The 19,334-nt window shown below is 37.1% G+C and overlaps 2 protein-coding genes across 5 annotated transcripts in view; one reads left to right on the top strand and one right to left on the bottom strand.

The window, feature by feature from the left end:
* The window catches only part of LOC125271747 (NACHT, LRR and PYD domains-containing protein 12-like), a 1,137,836-nt gene that overhangs the window by 202,509 nt on the left and 915,993 nt on the right, over nt 1-19,334 (bottom strand). The gene's annotated exons all lie outside the window — the stretch shown is intronic.
* Nucleotides 3,121-18,208, top strand: LOC125271784 (LITAF domain-containing protein-like). Of its 2 annotated transcripts, XM_048196041.1 has the most exons (6): nt 3,121-3,395; nt 4,271-4,322; nt 15,074-15,171; nt 16,437-16,499; nt 16,631-16,775; nt 17,794-18,208. In XM_048196041.1, coding segments are annotated over exons 1-6 (471 nt in total). In that variant the 5' UTR covers nt 3,121-3,394; the 3' UTR covers nt 17,906-18,208. The 2 variants fall into 2 exon arrangements, with proteins under 2 accessions (XP_048051998.1, XP_048051999.1); XM_048196042.1 differs by lacking the exon at nt 4,271-4,322.

Here is a 19,334-nt window from a genome sequence, read left to right on the forward strand (position 1 = left end):
AAGCATTGAATTACCATTGTGTATGAAATGTGCTGTATCAATAAAATTGCCTTGCAAATAATGTTTGATCATTCATTTCAAATGTAAAACGTGAATCTTTCAATTAAACATTTATGAATTTTTAAAATATGGTTATAGTTTGGGTGGGGGATTTTAGAGGGATTCCAAATCGTTGTGTTGTTCAATATGAGTAATGTCTTATTAACTTTACTTTACTTATTAACTGTTTTATTGTGATTCTAAAAAAAGATCCAACACAGCTTTAAACAGAATATATGAGTGACTTTTAAAACACACCACACACTAAGCTCTTTGAACTGTTGCAAGATTTACTTACACACAGACATCAAGAATCAGAACCTCAAGAATGGTGACATGATTAATGCTACAATGCATTCTGGGGGCCATGGATGAGTTTTGCATGATGCATCCAGAATGCAGTGCGGCATGAAGCATGTCACCATTTTTGAGACCCGTCGCGGGACATTCAGCAGTATGCGTCCACCAGTAAGTGTAAGTTATCTTGTGTGTTTTTGTTATAATTAGTAGGTCGTCAACAGTAACTAAATTTGTAACTAAGTACTAAGTTTTGTAACCCTTTAAGGTGATTCTTTTGTTTACATGCATTAGCATGTTTCGCTCATAAGTTAAGAGATGGCATGTTCTTGTAGGCGTGGTTTCAGCACCAACAGCAGACACGCCCCAGCGTGTGAGAGCAGAGAACACAGCTTTTTTCATGATTTTGACAACTTATTTCATTTATTTGGTGTTTTTTTTTTAAACACTCAAATTTGGGTGGGTGGTTAATAACATGTTTTTCTGTAGTGTGGCAAACTCAGAACACATACTTTCATTTGGCTTTACAGTGGCTTTAATTAATCACTTAATTATCTCATTAACTCCAACACTGTTTCAGTGTTACACTGAACAGCCTGTAGTGTACACACTAAAGAGTGTTTTTTTCATCTAGGCTAACCCATGTGGGGCCTAGCAGTGGTGTCCAAAACCAAAGTGGATGCAAAGGGGTGGAGCTAAGACATTAGGAAAGTAAACGAGGATGCAAAAATAAGTAATGAGAAGCACCCCTCATATCTCCCAATATACCATTATGGGAATGCACTGTGAGGGTCGTGTCGAATGAATTCCCACGTCTGACCAAAAGATGTCACCCGCAGTTCATCCATCCATCCATCCTTCAAACCACTGGTCTTATGTGGATACAGTGTAATATCATACAGGTAAAAATTCAAAATTAATTGAATAAATTGTTTAATTAAGGCTTATGCATGCTAGTTTCCATGACAGGTTTCAAGATAAATGTTTTCAGTACTGGAGCTGCCAGTTAGCTATGTGTCAAATGATTATTAAACAGCAAGACAAACAGTTAATGTCAACTAATGCATTAACTAATGTTAACTAATACAAACTTATTGTAAAGTGTTACCAAAACCTCTTTACATTTGTCTTTGGTCCACCCAGCATTGAATATTTTGATAAAAATTAATACAGAAATTAACTGTGTTTAGGGAAGTTCCATATGTTGCTGTTTCACTTATTAGCCACTAGCATTCTAGTGCCTCATTTTTGTTATTAAGTTATCATGTATCATCAGGTTTTGTGTTGTACCAGGCATAACATTGACCACTGACAGGTAAGAGGATAACACAAACACGGTCTCACCCTTCATCCTCACGTATCAACGCTTGGTCATTGCCCCTGGCGTCGACATCCGAGGCAGAAGGTACCCCCTTTGCATCACTTTTCAAAGTAGAGGGCCATCCGATAGACTTCAATGTACTGTAAATCTCTCACCTTCGGATTCTGACACAGAGGGGTCAGCCAACAAGAGATATGGGTGCGCTGGAAAGTTTCGGTTTTCATGATTAGAATCCAACCCAGTTGAATATAGTCACGAAATTTAATCTATTGATTCGTGTTCGTGGACACGAATTTCTCCTTTTTTTCATTTCACTCAACATGACTTTTAATCTAATGTATTTCTATAGAATGTGTCTTTCGTGACTACACTATGTTTTTCTTTCTACCACTCAGGAACACAGACGGTGTACTTTCTTCTTATTGTTATTTTTTAAACTTTAAGCACTACATTATACAGAGTCTAGTACTGTACTGAAGAGTACACAACCATCACAATGGTAACCCCAAAAACTCACACGTACCAGAAAACCTTTTAAATTCCAAAATAATACAACATTAAGCACTAACAGATCTCCCCCTATATTGATATTGAGCAAAACACATGAAATAACACTTAATTTTGACATTTACTCTCCTTTAACAGTCAGAAGCAAAGCATGCTGGGAACTAGAAATATTCTGTCCCAGAAAACTCATTCCGTGAATGTGTGTATATGTGTGATATATATGCACACTAAAGGATTAAACTTTATTAATATTAGATGTAATTCTATTTTTAGCATTTCTAAATATTTTTCCCTGACAGCAACATAGTGTCGGCCCAGATCCGGCCTACATCTGGTCTGCGTGTGATCCACATGTGCCAGATGTGGGCCGGATCTGGGCCACACTATTACCCCTTTTCCACCAAGGCAGTTTGAGTGCTGGTTCGGAGCCAGAGCCTAGTTTCAAATCAGTTCTTTGTCTTTCGACACACAAAGCACCAGCTCCGAACCAGAAAAAGTGGTTCGTAAGTAGCACCAAAACATTGCTGGGCTAGAAGTAAGAACCGCTTGCGTCAGGGGCTGGGGGCGGGGTTACCGTGACCAACAAGAAACTTGTGACCGCCATTTTTGAAATAGCAGCTAATCGAGCTAATAGAAGCTCGATCGTAATCTCCGTCTATATACAAATTACGGCGAGCCGTGTTTGGATGCCGATGTAGGTTCGCAAAGCCATGAGCATCAACAGTAGTGAAACATCCGCGATTGTTGATAGAAGGCTTGTTCGAGATGCATCGGAGCAGCGCGGACCGATTCGGCGGGTGCCGCGGATCCGCGGGAGCGTTTGTAGGGCATACGACTCCTTGTACTTTTGGATCGTTCTTGCGGAGCTTTGGGGTGCTTTCACACTTGGTTCGATTGCCTGGACCGAACCTGAGTTCGATTGCTCCCCCCTCCCCCTGCCCCCACTGGACTGTGTTCACATTATATTATTTGGGTCCGACCCGCGGTTCGTTTGCGTCATCAAACCAGCAGCTGTTTACTCCGTTGCTTAGTAACGACGGCGCAGGAGAGGGCGGCAAAATGCATAACGTTGCTCTCCTCACTTTCATATTTTTGTTTTTTAACCGTTGGTTTTGTTCATAACGACACTTGCCTCTATCTGCCGCGACTGTAGTACGGAAGGTGAGCAGAAATAAGAAAGGCTACACTACAGCTCTCTGCTTGCAGCACGTCAGTCACGCTCGTTGGGAAAGTGAGTGAAACACACACACAAACACACATTTTTATCAAATAATACGGCATTAATAGCGGTTCACTTCCGCAATTTGGTACGTTTGCATTCATATCAGAAGCGAACCGTACCGGAGTTCACTTGAACCGCACCCCAGACCACCCTTTTTAAGCGGACTCGGGTACGGTTCGCGGGTGCGCACCCGAGTTCAGAAGACCGTGTTCACATCATCCAAACGTACCGAACTCTGACGTCAATCGAACCCGGGTGCGCACCAAAAGTGCTAATGTGAAAGCACCCTTGATGTCATGCGCTGATCACTTTGCGAGAAGCCGATGCATCTCAAACGAGCCTGGTGTATTTGTGTTTGGCGCTGCGGCGCTAGCTTTGCTGTGAAATATGAGACGTATACAGTGACGCAAGACCTGGCTCTGTGGTGGCTCTCTAGCCTGTGGAAAGGCAAACTGGTTCTTAGAAGGCTCGTCAGTTGAACCAACTCCGAACTGGCACTAGCACTATAGCTCTGAACTAGCACCTGGTTCGTGCTGGTGGAAAGGGGGTATATGTTGCTGTCTGGGTTATATGTATTGTTAAATAGCCATACATGGTCAATGCATATATTGCAGTATATTGAAAAATATAAGCTCTAGTTTCCCATATGGAAATGTATTATGTAATATATTACATTATATTTTGGAGTATATTTAAATATATTTTTCGATCCGTAAGGGTATATGCAGGTGTTTTGTCAACATTTTCACTCTGATCATTCAATCAGGAAATAAACATGCAGCTTATATATCATGCAGAACTTCTGATTGTGCATCAGCTTTTAGCTCCACCCCTTATTTCTGCCATATCAGTGCCTATTCTGATAGTCTCTCTATCTGTCCAAGTGTCTTTACAGGGAAGAGCATCAGAATTTCCACAGCTCTCTGTCGACTGCAGGTATGTGTCAAGGTGTTTTAGATTGAAATAGATCATATTCTCTACTTTGGATTATGTGCTTCCACAGCCACTTTGTGATGTTTGAATACAGGTTTTTATATGAAATCCAGAGATAAATATAATAGTAATATTAAAACCTGATGTACAAATTCTGACCTTTGTTCAATATTAAGAAGGTATCTGGATGGTTTAGGGGAGAGCGGGAGACAACCTAATGCTTTTTAACTTTTTCAGTTTGTGTAAAGCTACTTAGGGTTCAGAGTGTTTCTTTTTTGCACATTAATTTCACATGTCTGGTACAAATATGTGGCTTTGTTTCATTATAACAGTGCATACTTCTTTCTTTAGAAAATCAAAATTAAATAATTTTGGAGTTTGATAATGAACACACTGCAAAACACAGCTATACAGCATTGGTCAAAACAATGCAGGCAAACAGATGAAGAAACTCATTCAGACATTCAGGAAAACATAGAGCTGAACAAACACTCCCCTCCCTCCACACACACCTGTCACAGAACACGAGATAAATAGACAAGCCAGTACAAATGCTGTAAATTTCATGAAATAATATTTTCTAAATGTTCAGGTTCTTCCTCTCAGTCTTTATGCACCTGTTTTTCCCTCCATGGTTTCTCAACAGAAATTCATAAAAGTTAATTATGCCAATTATATCAGTAACTGAATAGAATGGCATAGTTTTAATAGCGGGGCACATTGTAATGCACACTGTAAACATTTTTTTTTTCTTCTAAAAATTCATTCACTCAACTTAACTTTTTGAGTTATCTTTTTTGCACTGACTCAGTTAAGTTGTATTTACGTAGAATATTAAGTATGTTCAACTTGCCAAATTTAATGTTCTTTGAACTTATGAAGTTGAGTTGGATTACCTTTATGAAGGTAAGGTGAACTTACTTTTTTAAGTTTTCAGAACAAACGTTCCCTGTAAAATATGTTTTTTGTTCACTCAACTAAACTTTTTGAAGTACTAATTTCCACTGACTTTTAATTACTTAGAATATTAAGTATTTTCAACTTGACAAATGTAGTTATTTAAACTTACAGTTCAGTTGTTTTCAATACCAAAGTTCATGTTCATGTAACCTTATTTGGCTTATTTTATTAATTCAACCAAATAAATAATTATTTTATTTAAATTGTTCTTTTATATCAATTGTAAATAATTATTTTATTTACAATGTTTCAACCATGTTTCGGTTGAGAATTTTATTCCCATTTAAATTAATTTCTACTGCAAATAATAATTGATCTGATTTCAGGCACTGAAACATCACCTGCAAATCAATTACATTTCTCAAGATCCGAGCAGATTACAGACAAGTTTGGCTTTATTTCTTGCATAAGTTGTTTCTGAGAATTAACAGAGGCTAATTAATGATGATTTTTTGTATTGACAATTTTTGAAGTCACCATTATAGTGAAAAGCGTTTGCTTTAGTTGAGCACTTGACCCTTGGCTTTTTTTTTTATACCAACTGCAATAGTGTTTTATTAAGAACAGTTGTGCTTTGACATTAAAACTCTTGTTGTACAGTGATTTAAAGCAAAAATAGTAATAAGGTTGAGGCTCTATTCAATTATGAAAAAAAATTCTTTTATCTAAACTAATTTAGCTGAAAACATTAATGCATTAACACTGACACAACTGAGAATATCAAATACAGCTTTTACGCTGGAATTTCAAATTGGGCATATTGGCACACTTTGACATCAACACTCATCATACAAACCTCAACAACGGTGACAAAACAACTACTACAATTCATACCGCAATGCATGCTGGGAGACATGGTTGAGTTTTGATTGGTGCACCCAGAATGCACTGCAGCATGAAGCTTTTTGTTGATTGTCACCATTGCTGAGATTTATACGCTAATTCTTGATATCAGTGTGTGTCTGAATAATGCTGTAGTTCAAAACTTACTGTCCAGCAAATTTTTCAACATATCATACTGTCATTCTGCTGGAGCAAATACTGTAGTATCACAAGATCAGTAGAAACTGAAGAGACACGAAACAACAATCAGTGATGACGTTTCAGATATGATCTAAGAAGCAAAACACGTTTTGTTGTTTATATCGTTGAAAAGCAGCTGGCATCTGGCATTTCTGGCTTTTTTTTTTTAAACGCAGTGTTAAAGAAACCAAAACCAAAAAACAAAACTTATTTGGAAAATTCAAGGATCAGGAGCACAACTAAAGGAAATAAATAAATGAAGCTAGTAAAGCTGTTTTTGGAGTTGTTTAACCATCCTCTGCTGAGATCTCTGCAGTGGATGTTTCAGTGACATCAGATCAACTATTATTTGCAGTAGGAATGAATTTGAATGAAACTGTTACAATAGGACCAGTCGAGAGACAGAAGATAGGTTAACAGGTTGTTTATTGAACACAAGCAGAGTATCAGGATGACAACAGGTGAGTAAACAGATGCAAGTTCGTGACTGATGAATGATATGGAGAATGACACAGTCCTTTTGTGGTTGCACAGTCACAATGGAGAATGATACTTGCTGAATGGAGTAGATGACTTCAGACAACACTTCACACCAGATCGAAGACGAGGAGTAGAGCTTGGGTACACGGAGTACAGGTAAGTAGCAAGAGGAGTCCTTGAGGTAAGCATTCAGGTAAGTCCTTAGATGCAAACAAGACCGGACAATGTGGCTGTGTGTGAGTGTGTCTTAAGTAGTGCTGGTAATGAGTGTGCTGATGAGGTGCAGGTGACGGTGATTAGTATTCCGGAGAGGGAGTGCGCTGTGATCGGAGGGTGCTGGAGCCTGGCGTGTCTGTGACAGAAACAGATCTCAACAAAACATTAGAAATAAAATAATTATTTACAATTGACATAAGAACAATTTAAATATTTTTTTTTTGTTTTGGTTTAACTAAGAAATAAGTCAAATTAGGGTAAATGAACATGAGCTGTGGTTTTGAAAACTAAAAAAAAAAAAAAGGTATACTTTACTTTAATAAAGTTATTCCAACTAAACTTTATAAGTTCAAATAACTACATTTATCAAGATGAAAGTGCTTAAAATTCTATTTTTCCTGAGTCAATAACTCAAAAAGTTTTAAAGGTCCCGTTCTTCGTGATCCCATGTTTCAAACTTTAGTTAGTGTGTAATGTTGTTGTTAGAGAATAAAATAAAATCTGTAAAATTTTAAAGCTCAAAGTTCAATGCCAAGCGAGATATTTTATTTAACAGAAGTCGCCTACATCGAACGGCCAGTTTGGACTACATCCCTCTACTTCCTTCTTTAATGACGTCACTAAAACAGTTTTTTGACTAACCTCCGCCCACAGGAATACACAAGAGTTGCGTTTGTAGAGTGTGTTTGTCGCCATGTTGTCGAAACGCTGTTATTTTCATCCCGCAGTCCAATCACCGGGTCTGATTCCGGCTCAAATTGATAGGGTAAAATTAAAGACATGTTTACAATAACACTGAGCACATGCATCTCCACGTTATGGTAAGAGGCGTGACCTTTCCGGGCAAGATGCGCTAAACTGCTGTCAAATCACAACACAGGAACCGCTGGCACAATCAGAACTCGTTACGTATTTCTGAAGGAGGGACTTCATAGAACAAGGAAGTCATCAGCCCGTTTTTATGACAGTGGAAACAGCGGTATACAGATAAGTAAATTATGTGAAAAATACTGTGTTTTTTTACACGCGAAACATGAACACATGTTATATTGCACACTATAAACACAATCAAAGCTTCAAAAAACCACGAAAAACGGGACCTTTAAGAGCACTAGAGTGTGTGAAATATGTCCTTAACAACTTGAAACATGCTTACTCCATGTTTACTCCAGTATATGATCTCTGATCCGCGTTGCGAGCGTTGTTAAACTCATCGTGGCGTTCCACGCAGAAACCGCTTTCATGCGTGCTCCACATATTGTCACATGTTGTTTGAATTCTCCACTGTAATGTGATCTCATGAGTAATACAGTGCAGTGATTGGGTTAAAAGAGTTTATTCTCATGAATAATTACAGGGAAGCGTTCAGAACCGGATGATGTAGATTCGTGCCTCTCCAGCCCCAGCAGCCAATTGAATGCATGCATCAACTTCAGATTCCGTGACATTGCTGCGACTCTGTTTTTCAACCTGGAAAAACGAAAATGCTTAGAAAAATGCAGAAATAACCAATTTCCACTTGTTGGTTAAATTTATGAGTGCCTTTAGTGTTTTCAGTGATGTGCAGCTTGTACATATCTGTTCACATCTCAACCCTTTAAATGTGAAGGATTTTAACTGTGACATGATGATTGACAAGGTAACTTAAACGGTGACAGCATGTTCAAACGGTGACAGCATGACATCTTCACAAAAGGCATAGTATATGTAGGTGATTTGGAATGCAGTGTTGGGCATTATGCGTTTCTATGGCAACACTATCAATGCCAAACTGAATCTGTAGCAGTCAAGTGGTACAGAGGTCACGTGGCATGAGTGGAAGCTCTCAGAAAAATTTTATATGTACTATAAGGACAAGTCAGAATCAGGGTAGTTCTGACATGGCATGAACAAACTGAGATTCTTTCACTTTTTCCTCTGACTTATCTGTCACTTGGAACATGAACTCCTGACAGATAAAATAATGTCATCAAACTGGCTGGTCAGGGACTCTTCTTTCAGGAAATCAGATCTCATGATAACACTGGATACTTGTCACACTTAAAAGAGAATAGTGAAGTGATGGCATTACATACAGTCTACACAGACAGAGCAGTCAGGTCAGAGGTGTAGTCGACAGCGAGACCAAGACCATTCAAGAGGGAAGTTAATGAGATAATTAAGTCATTAATCAAGCACTAGTGATGAACACCTGCTGTTAACAAGCAGAATCATTGAAGGAAATAGAAGAAAAACAACAACACCTGATCATCTTTCATCTTGGCTTGCCTGGCTGTTACAACTCAGTTACAACAGCCCAATCAAAATCTAATATTAAAAAAAGTCAAGGGTCAAGAGCTCAACTCTTGATGGTGACTTACAATTGTGATTTTCTCCTTTACTGATTCTGCTTGTTAACAGATCACCTTCTTTACACATTTACTGTGTTAAAATCATTAACACAATGAATGTGTCAAAATTAACAAGTGTTATCCCTAAACTCACACACTGATGTGTAAGAATTTAACCAATTTGAGTCAGTTTTTAACAAATGCTTTTTGACACAGTGAATGTATCAAAATTAACACAAGTGTTGTCCCAAAACACAAGCACTGATGAGTAAGTGATGTTTTTTGACTGGACTTGACAAAGAGACCATTGCAAATGGTCTTCATGTTCAAAAGTAGCACAGGGGCCCGTTTCAGAAAGGAGGTTAAGTGAGAACTCTGAGTGTGTTAACACTGAAATGAGGGAAACTCTGGGTTTTCTGTTTCAGAATGAGAGGTAAGTCAAACCCGAGAAAGCAGGTTAAGTCAAGCCTGTTTCTGAAAGGGAGGTAACTCTTACTCAGAGTCAGTTACCATGGTATCTTACTCTGTGAACCTAACCTGGTCGGGAGCAGGTTTTCTTCGGTAAACCCAGAGTTTCCTTTGATCTCCTCCCCTTTTTTAAAGTGCAAGTGATGCTTAAATAGTTCATTCATTCATTCATGCTGCAAAAATGCTTTTCTTATGGAATATTTTTTGTCCTATTTCAAGTACAAATATCTAAAAATTCTTAAATCAAGATGGATTTTGTATAAGAAAATGATATAAGATATTTAGTCTTGTCTCCTGGGGGGATCTAAATTAAGTGCATTTTACTTAAGTAAAATGATCAATATCTGCTAGTGTGGTCTTATCTTAATGCAAACGGAAAACAAGATTATTTGGAGTATCTATTACTAAGTGCGAATTTACAGTAACTCCACCCACCAATCTCACACAAGGTTAAAATCTACATGAATGGCTTCAGTGGTGTAGGCAGTAGCGTGTTGAGCACGATGAAGAAACTTATGACGTGTTTGCCTGGGTTCGAATCCGCCTTCTGCCGAGTTCGCTATTCTCCCTTTTCCCAGTACATTTCACATCAGAAAGGCATTTATTTTCAATAAAATGAAGAAAATGTTCTAAAAGTGCAAGTAAATTGCCTAACAAGTGTTTAATAATGATAAAATCATTTACACTCTTATTATTGCATCCTGCTAATTTTTTTTTTTCTTCTTCTTTTTTTTGCATGTGGGATACCATGAAAATGAATATAAGTTCAATAACTTACCATTCTACCAGTCTTCACCTCTGATATTATAACAATGATAAAAAATTAAACTTGCATTATCTCAGAAGTATGCAGACGTCCTTTTGTCATGTGCTGTTGCCATGGTGAATCGTTATATCGGAGCTCCATTGATGATGGCTTTTCATAGTCGTGGTGCACACGCTTAACTCTAACTAAGTTGATTGAACTAACTCAATTCAGCTGTTCTGAAACAGAAAACTCAGAGTTTCCCATCTCAGAGTAAGTCAACTCAGAGTTGGTTGAACCTCCTTATTGAAACGGGCCTCTGGTGTTTTATTTTGTTGTTGTTTTCCTCTTTCCTTCAGTGATTCTGCTTGTTAACAGCAGGTGTTCATCACTAGTGCTTGATTAATGACTTAATTATCTCATTAACTTCCCTCTTGAATGGTCTTGGTCTCAGTCTTGACTACACCTCTGAGTCAGGTGGTACAGAGGTCACATGGCATGAGTATAAGCTCTCAGAAAAATTCTGAGTTTACATGTACTGTAAGGATGTTTTTACAAGTCAGAATCAGGGTAGTTCTGACATGGCATGAACAAACCTTGATTCTATCACTTTTTCCAAACACATATTCCTCTGACTTATCTGTGTCCGTATCTGTGTTATCACAATGTATGTATGTCACAATGGTGACATACTTCATGCTACAATGCATGCTGGGATCTGGTCATGCATTGCAGCATGAAGTATGTCACCATTGTTGAGATTCATATGCTTATTTTTGATGATTGTGTGTCTAATTTTGTTTTCTCCCAATGTGTTTACACATTGAAATTATGAACGTTTGTTGTTGCTGAAAATCTATTAATAATGAACAAGCACTTTTGCTCATTAATGCCATTAGTCAATACTTCTGTTTCTTTTTAATGATGAAAAATAAATCACCTGATCATTTTTGTGTATGGCTTCTTTTGCAAGAAAATATGTGTTTTAGTATAAGCACTGTTACAAAGACCATCAACAGCCCAAATACATGAAACACTGATCACCATTTATAATAAAATATCAACATCTAAACCTATGTTAATTCTCAAAAATAAATGCAGACAAACAACAAATAAAGTCAGTTTGTAATGAGAGAGATTTAATGTCTTTTCAGTTGATTTCATCTAAGGTTGTGGCTGAAGTCAGTTGTAGTTCTTGTGTTTCTCTTTCCTTCAGTGATTCTGCTCGTTATCATCAGGTGTCTTCAATAATCAAACAATCATCACTCAATCAATCACTTAATTAACTCTAACATTGCTTCAGTATTACTTTCACACCTGCTGGTGGTTCCCATAAGAACACAGAGCGGTGTTAATTTAACACCAGGAAATTAACTGTGATCATGCTTTATCACATTTATCAAAGAGGTATGAGGCAAAAGCTGTCTGTTGCCATTCCTGTTCATCTCAGGATGCGCCAACCTGTTTGATTTCGAAAGTATTTTTGATCCAGTCACCTATAAATGCCATAAATGCCACTTGCATGAAATTAAAGTCCCCCTGTAGTAAATCATTTTATTCCTTAAAACTCATCTTTGATCACTGAAATAACATATTATTTTTTTTAAATCCTATGAAAATAGCTAAAAATAGCTTGAATGTAATTCTAGTGACGAGATAATCAATGTGACGTAGTTATGGCCGATTTCGAAACACTGCTTCATGTAGCTCCGAAGCTTCATGAATCTTTTGTTTCGAATCAGTGATTCGGAGCATGTATCAAACTGCCAAAGTCACGTGATTTTAGTAAACGAGGCTTCGTTACGTCATCACTGTTTCGAAACGTTTCAAAACATTTAGAAATTTCAATGGTTCACCAGTAGAGGGCGATGATAAAGTGAACCCATGAATCATGTAGATTCACTGAAAACTATTGAACAAGTGTCTATTGGCTTTACCCTATGGTTTTAACTGATCTCTGATCAGTTTTATACACTTGTAGATGTTTTAATTAGACATTAGAATAATTAAAATGAATAATGGTAGTTAATAATCTCTTATTGATCTGTTTAGCTTGAGCCATGGAACAGAGAAACAAGCCTTGAAAATTGATAAAAGAACACATATTATACAGACACTCTATATTTAATCTTATTAGATGATTAGTTAATTGCATTTAATAGATTTTACTTTCAATAAAACTTTTGCAATACATTTGTAAAAGGGTATTTTTAATGCATGTTTGGCCTGAGTTTTGTTGCACTTACACTGTTCTGACCACTAGGGGTCACCGTGGAGACACGTGACAGATTGTTTCGAAGCTTCGACACATTACGGCACATCAACTACGGCTTCAACTGCTTCAGTATTTCGCAAAGCCTCGATCCGCCCATCGCTAATGTGACCTTTCTTGATTACTTTTGTCATTAATACAAAAGTTTTGCTTTACCAAGCCTGTAAAACTAAACATGAGAACAAGAGTGTTTATCATGTGTAATTTAACACTCTTTTACAGTACATATACAATTTTGAACTACTGTTTTATTTGGACACAAAATAAGAACCAAGAATCAGCATATGTATCTCAACAATGGTGACAATAAACAAAAAGTTTCATGCTGAAATGCATCCTGGGTTTCGTCATTGTACAAAAATCCCAGCATGCACTGTGGCATGTATAAATTATCACCACTGTTGAGGACTCAACACTATGATAAGTGTTGATGTCTAAGGGTGTATGTTCAGAAGCAATAATCCTGAAGAACTTGATCAGCTTGGTCAGGTGTGTTTGATTAGGATTGGAGCTAAATTCATCCTTGCTTAATTTAATATATGCAGACTCAAGCATTTTAAGTCACCATTGTGGTGGTCAGTATTTGCCTTTAGTTGGGTTTTTGATAGTTTCATCAGTTTTTCTTTGGCTGTAGTATTATTGTGTCAGAAGGGTTCATAATATAATGTTGACTGTTAGTTAAGAGTGGCATCATTAGGAAGTGATCTGATTCTCTTATAAGTTGTGTTTATTTGTTAATAATGTAGTTGAATATTTTGTTGCTGACCATGTGAAAGCTAGATTTTCTAATAAAATGAAAACATGTGAGTAGGAAGTTGATAACAGTGTTAGTTATACACTCACAGACATCGACAATCAGCATATGAAACACAGCAATGGTGACATGCTTCATGGCTCCTAGCATACATTGCGACATGAAGAAATTATGCATCTGAATTCTTTACTATTTATATTTGAATATTTTTTGATTGTCACCATTCTTGAGGTTTGTATGATTAATGTTATGATATCTATGTGTGTCTTAGTTACTATACAAGAGGTTTTGTTAAACGTTGAATATGTTTATTACTACTTCAATTCCATAATTAAAGGTGCTAAAGAGGATGTTTTGTTTTATACATTTTTGCAATATTACTTGAAACTGTCTTTACTAAGTGATAAAAGACTATTTATTAGGTGCACTGAAAGGAATAATATTTATATACATCATCTGTGCATGAGGTAGGGCCTTAAAAACATCAGCCAATCGTTTACGCGATCATCGCGTAAACGATTGGCCCTCTGGCTTGTCAATCACTGCCATGACGTTCCTTGTGAGAGATGAGCGTGGCTGCGCGCTCCAGTAACTTTCCACACTCCACAGGCGCCGCATGCAATGTTTTTGTCAGGAGACAGGAGTAACAACTGCAGATTATGAGTTACCTGCGGTGAGTCCAACATAATGAATCCACTAACACGACACAGCGAATGCCGGTTGTAAACACTCGTGTTCCAATACTCGTGCACGAAATGAGCTGTGAAGGAGGGGGGTTGTTCTTACGCATGCGCTCATTTCAAAAACTCAGTAACAGTCTTTGGTTTCTCAGTCCATGAAAAGATCCTCTTTAGCACCTTTAACAGTCAAGAAATAACTGAATTTTTAAAACCATTTTAATGTGGTTATTTGACTGCTATTACACAGACATCTTGATCCACTTTTTCATCACTCTTTATCTATGCAAAATGAGTTTCTGAAATAATCTGGAATTGTAGAAAAAAATAAACTAAGCAAAGACAAGGACCAAGAGCCCAAATAAAACAACCCTGATTACCATAATGGTGACTCTTCAATAAAACATCAACATAAACCTCTGTTAATCTCAACAGTCTTGTACGTGTATGACAGAAATAAAGTCAAAATCGACTGTAATAAGTGAAGATGTAATGCTGTGAGCTATTTAATCCTCCTCTACCGACATCTTAAGAGATTTAATGTCTTTTATCTTCAGTTCATCTAATGCTGTGGCTTAGTTTGTGAAAGTTGTAGTTTGTGTTCTTATTTCTCTTTCTTTCAGTGCTTGTTCACAGCAGGTGTTTGAATGATTGAAAGAATGTTTCATACTATCTATTTACAAAATGTTTCTCTAACATTCAGAAAAATGGACATTTTGATGTTTCCATAACCAAAACAGAATGTTTGGAAAATGTTCTTAGAACAAAAATTTGTTGGCTGGGATTGTAGAACACACCATTGAATCACTTATGTTTTTCTCATTCACAGATTGTTGATAATGGATAAAGGACAGCTCACCCCTCAGCCAAAGGTCCAGACCAACATTACAGACCAGATGCAACAGGTTTCCTATCAAACCCAACCAGGTCAGCGGACCCTCACTCTGATATTCAGTTCAGAGACTATTGTTCATTGGTAACAACAATGGTTCAATAATGTAAAGTGGCCACAGTATACAATGCGCTTAACACAAATGGTCACAACACAAATCTTAACACAAATCCAGCATAACACAAATGGTCCAGTCATTTGGCATGGGTGAGAGCTGATATTTACTGTGTAATTTAGAGGGAAACCGTAAAATCCCCTGTGTTGATGATGTTGGTTACTTATTGATGATAATCATCTCATTAACTTTTTACAAGATTTAAAATAAGTCTCTGATGTCCACAAAGTGTATGTTGAAGTTTTAGCTTACAAAATGTGAAGTTTTCATGAGCAAAAATGGACTGTTTTAGTGTGTGGCCGGTTAAATGCAAATGAGCTGCTTCTCCCGGCTTAAGAGCTCATTCTCCAGTGTCAGGAGTCAAGGACGCACTAATAATGTAAGAAACTGAGATTATATGCTGCATGGAGATAGAACAGGTGTTGTCTTCTTTCCTTCAGAGATTCTGCTTGTTAATCAATGCTGAGATGACCATATCTAATATATATAGATTTTGTAGCTCAGATAAGGTCCAGTTCTGGTTTATTTCTTTGCTCTTGGCTGACATGCGGCATTGCTATGGCCTGCTTGGTACTCAGATCTGGCAAACAAGAGTGGGACACCCAAGGGCCATCATAAGAGCAAAGAAAGAAGTGAGTGAATGAAAGAAATCACAAGAGCAACAGGAGATTTGAAGCTCATGGCAGACGCGGCCAAGAGAGGATTCGCCTTATGTTTGGCTGAATGTTACTTCACTCAAATCTAAGTATCAAATCAGAGAACACGGTCAGAAATATTGGTGTTGGGTCAAAAAAAATGTGCGGGAGACAAAATCACCTGTGTCTAACAGTTGCTGCTATGCCCCTGTTTAAAGTTATATTGAAATGCAAACAAAGGAATCTATAAGAGGAATCAAAATTTTAATTTTATAAGTATCCAATTCCTGACCTTAAGTATTCGACTCCAGAATTGAAATCGATTTTCGATTCACTAACCATAACTAAAACAATCCATTTTTCAAATATGCCTGCTGTTGGTGATTGTTGATGTCTTGAGTTATTATGAGACTCTCTGTTTAACTGCCAATCAGGATGTTTCAGTGTAAGACTATAAAATGAAAAGCAAAAGTTTAAAGGATAATATTTCCTTTATCTCAAATTTGAAGAAATTCTACAGCTTTCTGGTTCTGTATGTTTTCTCTTTCAGCTCCAACGGTAGTTTACAACCAACAGCCTGTCACTCAGACTGTCCAGCCTGCGCCTGCCCAGGGTAGGCAGAAAAGCCACTAAAATTTTTAAGCATGCACATGATGGACCTGTATAGAATATTACATTGGAGATTAATGATCATATTACATGTATTTTTCATCAGTATTTAAAAAAAAAAATTTGTACATGTAGCCACAGTGGTAGTTATTCCACCACGTCTGACTGAAGTTCCTGGGCAGATGAACTGTCCTTACTGCCAGCAGCAGATCGTCACAGAAACAACATACATCAATGGGATGATGGGGTGGTACATCTGTCTTCTTCTTGGACTTTTTATGTAAGGAACTGTATTCACTTAATTCTCATGTACAGACTTTTGACTATCTGGAAAAAAGAAAATCAGATTCAGACATGTATTGGAACTTGTATATCATTTTTTTAAAGATATTTGTATTTACACATTTATAATGATGCAAGTTAAAACATTTCGGGTGTGTTCAGACTTACGAAAGGATGTGTTAAAACTGTGTTAAATTCTTACACATCAGTGTGTGAGTTTAGAGACAACACTTGTTGTGTTAATTCTGACACATTCATTGAGTCAATGATTTTAACACAGTAAATGTGTCAGGAAGGTGATCTGCTGTTAACAAGCAGAATCAAAGGAGAAAATCACAATTTTAAGTCACCATCATGGAGATGAGTGTTTGCTTTAGTTGGGCTCTTGACCCTTGACTTTTTAATGTTAGATTTTGTTTGGGTTGTTGTCATTTTAATTATAACAGCCATACAAGCAAAGAGAAAAGATGATCAGGTGGTGTTGGTTATGTTTTCACATAATCATTATTTGACCTGAACTCATTTAGAGCCCAATCTCTAAGTTAGATTTACATTATTGATTACAGCAGCACTGTGATTCTACAGCAGAAGATCAACTTTATCAATATAATCTGAAGGATTTCTTAAAAGTTGTTACAGGTTACAGGTGTTTTTGGCTGCACAGATTGTGTTGATGCTGTGAAAAAATACACAGGTTGTATTAATTTTAAAACTACACATAATATGTGTAAAACAATTGAATTCTTCCAACACATTTTTATGCAGTATTGACATAAAATGTGTAAACTAGAGTGTTACACATAACATGTGCTGTTTTTTTACACATTTCTTCTTAGAGTTTAATGGAGTCATTTTCAAAGTAAGGTATTGCACTTTTGCTCAAGTATGCTTTTCAGGTACTCTGTTATTCACATATGATTGAACTGATGAAAAACAACTAATCACAAAGGTATATCACGAGAACAGAAAACTCATTTTTCAACATATACATTTATTTATTTATTTTTTCTGTCCAGGATCTGGCCATGTTGTTTGATTCCATTCTTTGTGAATTCCTGCAAGGATGTAGAGCATCGCTGTCCAAAGTGCAAAAACCTCGTCCATGTGCACAGACGCTGGCAAAACTAGCTTATTCTGAAGCAACGAAAATCAGAACGACCAAAAAGTGGCAGCATCTTTTGGACATTACTGGACTTTTCTAATTCAAAGAAAATAACACAATGACATGGGTTTCTCTTTCCTTCTTTATGAAAGTATATACATATATTAATCCTGAATATCATTTATCTATTTTCTTGTAAAATCTATAATAACCTCTGCAGGATCGTGCAATGTAATCAAGAAAAATCGTACTACTTGTTGCCATTTTTGCACAACACATCTGTTTATTTCTGTGTTTTGTTTATTTGATTAAACTATTCTTAACCTAAAGGTCTGCAATACCTTGTTTTCCCCAAAACTCCCCTTAAAACAAGAATTGTTGTATCAGATTATATTTATCTGACAATATAGCATGCCATTTCAGATCTAATGTATAATACCATAGACTAATTTGCAACTGACTGCAACTGCAACACAAGCACATTAAATCTGTGTGTGTATCTTTAAAACTTTTTGGTGCACAATCCCTCAGATTAAAACACTGATGGACAACACAGGACTATTATAATCAATAATGTGAAATTAATAGAATGACATCTATCCCAATCAACAATTTAAACTCACAGTGACTGGTCACAATGAATGTTCTGAGAACATCATATGTTTTGTAATGTTTTCAGTACACAGCTAAATCCCCAGTGTTAAATTAACACCCCTCAGTGTATATATGTGTCCACACTACAGGGCGATAAAATGTAACACTGAAGCAGTGTTAAAGTTAATGAGATATTTAAGTGATGATTGACTATTTTTGAAGACACCTGATGTTAATATGCAAAATCATTGAAGGAAAGAGAAACAACAAGAACAGAACACAGCAACAACTGACTTCCAGTTATTGCACTTATTACTAATCAGTTTAACTTTATTTCTGCCATACATATACTAAACCTCTTACTGAGAATTAACAGAAGTTTAGTTTTTATGTAGCGTTTCATATCAAGTCACCATTATAGAGGTCAGTGTTCCCTTTATTTGGGCTCTTGACTAGGGATGTCCAGATCCGATCACGTGATCGGAAATCGGGCCCGATCATGTGGTTTCAGACTCGATCGGAATTGGACGTTACCACCCGATCAGGACTCGGATATATATGTATATATATTCTCATTATTTTTAACACATCTAGTGATGCGGTGGCACAGAGTTAGGCCTGTTTCACACTGCAAGTGTAAGCGGCGCGTGAGTAGCGCATATTTTTTTCAGCGTGCATGTCAACCAACGGATGCATTCACACAGGCAGCAGGAGCAGCTCGTAAAGCGCCAGGCAGGAGCGTCGCGTAAGCAGCAGTGCCGCGATCGTCTCGGCACCGAGTCTATCCCTGTGTCTCAATCAGCTCCCTAGCTCCCTAGGTCGTGAATCAGTATATAATGAAAGTGAATGTGGCTGATACCC

This window comes from Megalobrama amblycephala, linkage group LG7 (assembly GCF_018812025.1).
Source record: "Megalobrama amblycephala isolate DHTTF-2021 linkage group LG7, ASM1881202v1, whole genome shotgun sequence".
Taxonomy (NCBI): Eukaryota; Metazoa; Chordata; class Actinopteri; order Cypriniformes; family Xenocyprididae; genus Megalobrama; species Megalobrama amblycephala.

Coding starts and splice junctions, on each gene's coding strand:
- LOC125271784 (XM_048196041.1), top strand. Junction 4,323..15,073: donor CAGCTCTCTGTCGACTGCAG/GTATGTGTCAAG, acceptor TCTCATTCACAG/ATTGTTGATAATGGATAAAG. Junction 16,500..16,630: donor CCAGCCTGCGCCTGCCCAGG/GTAGGCAGAAAA, acceptor TTGTACATGTAG/CCACAGTGGTAGTTATTCCA.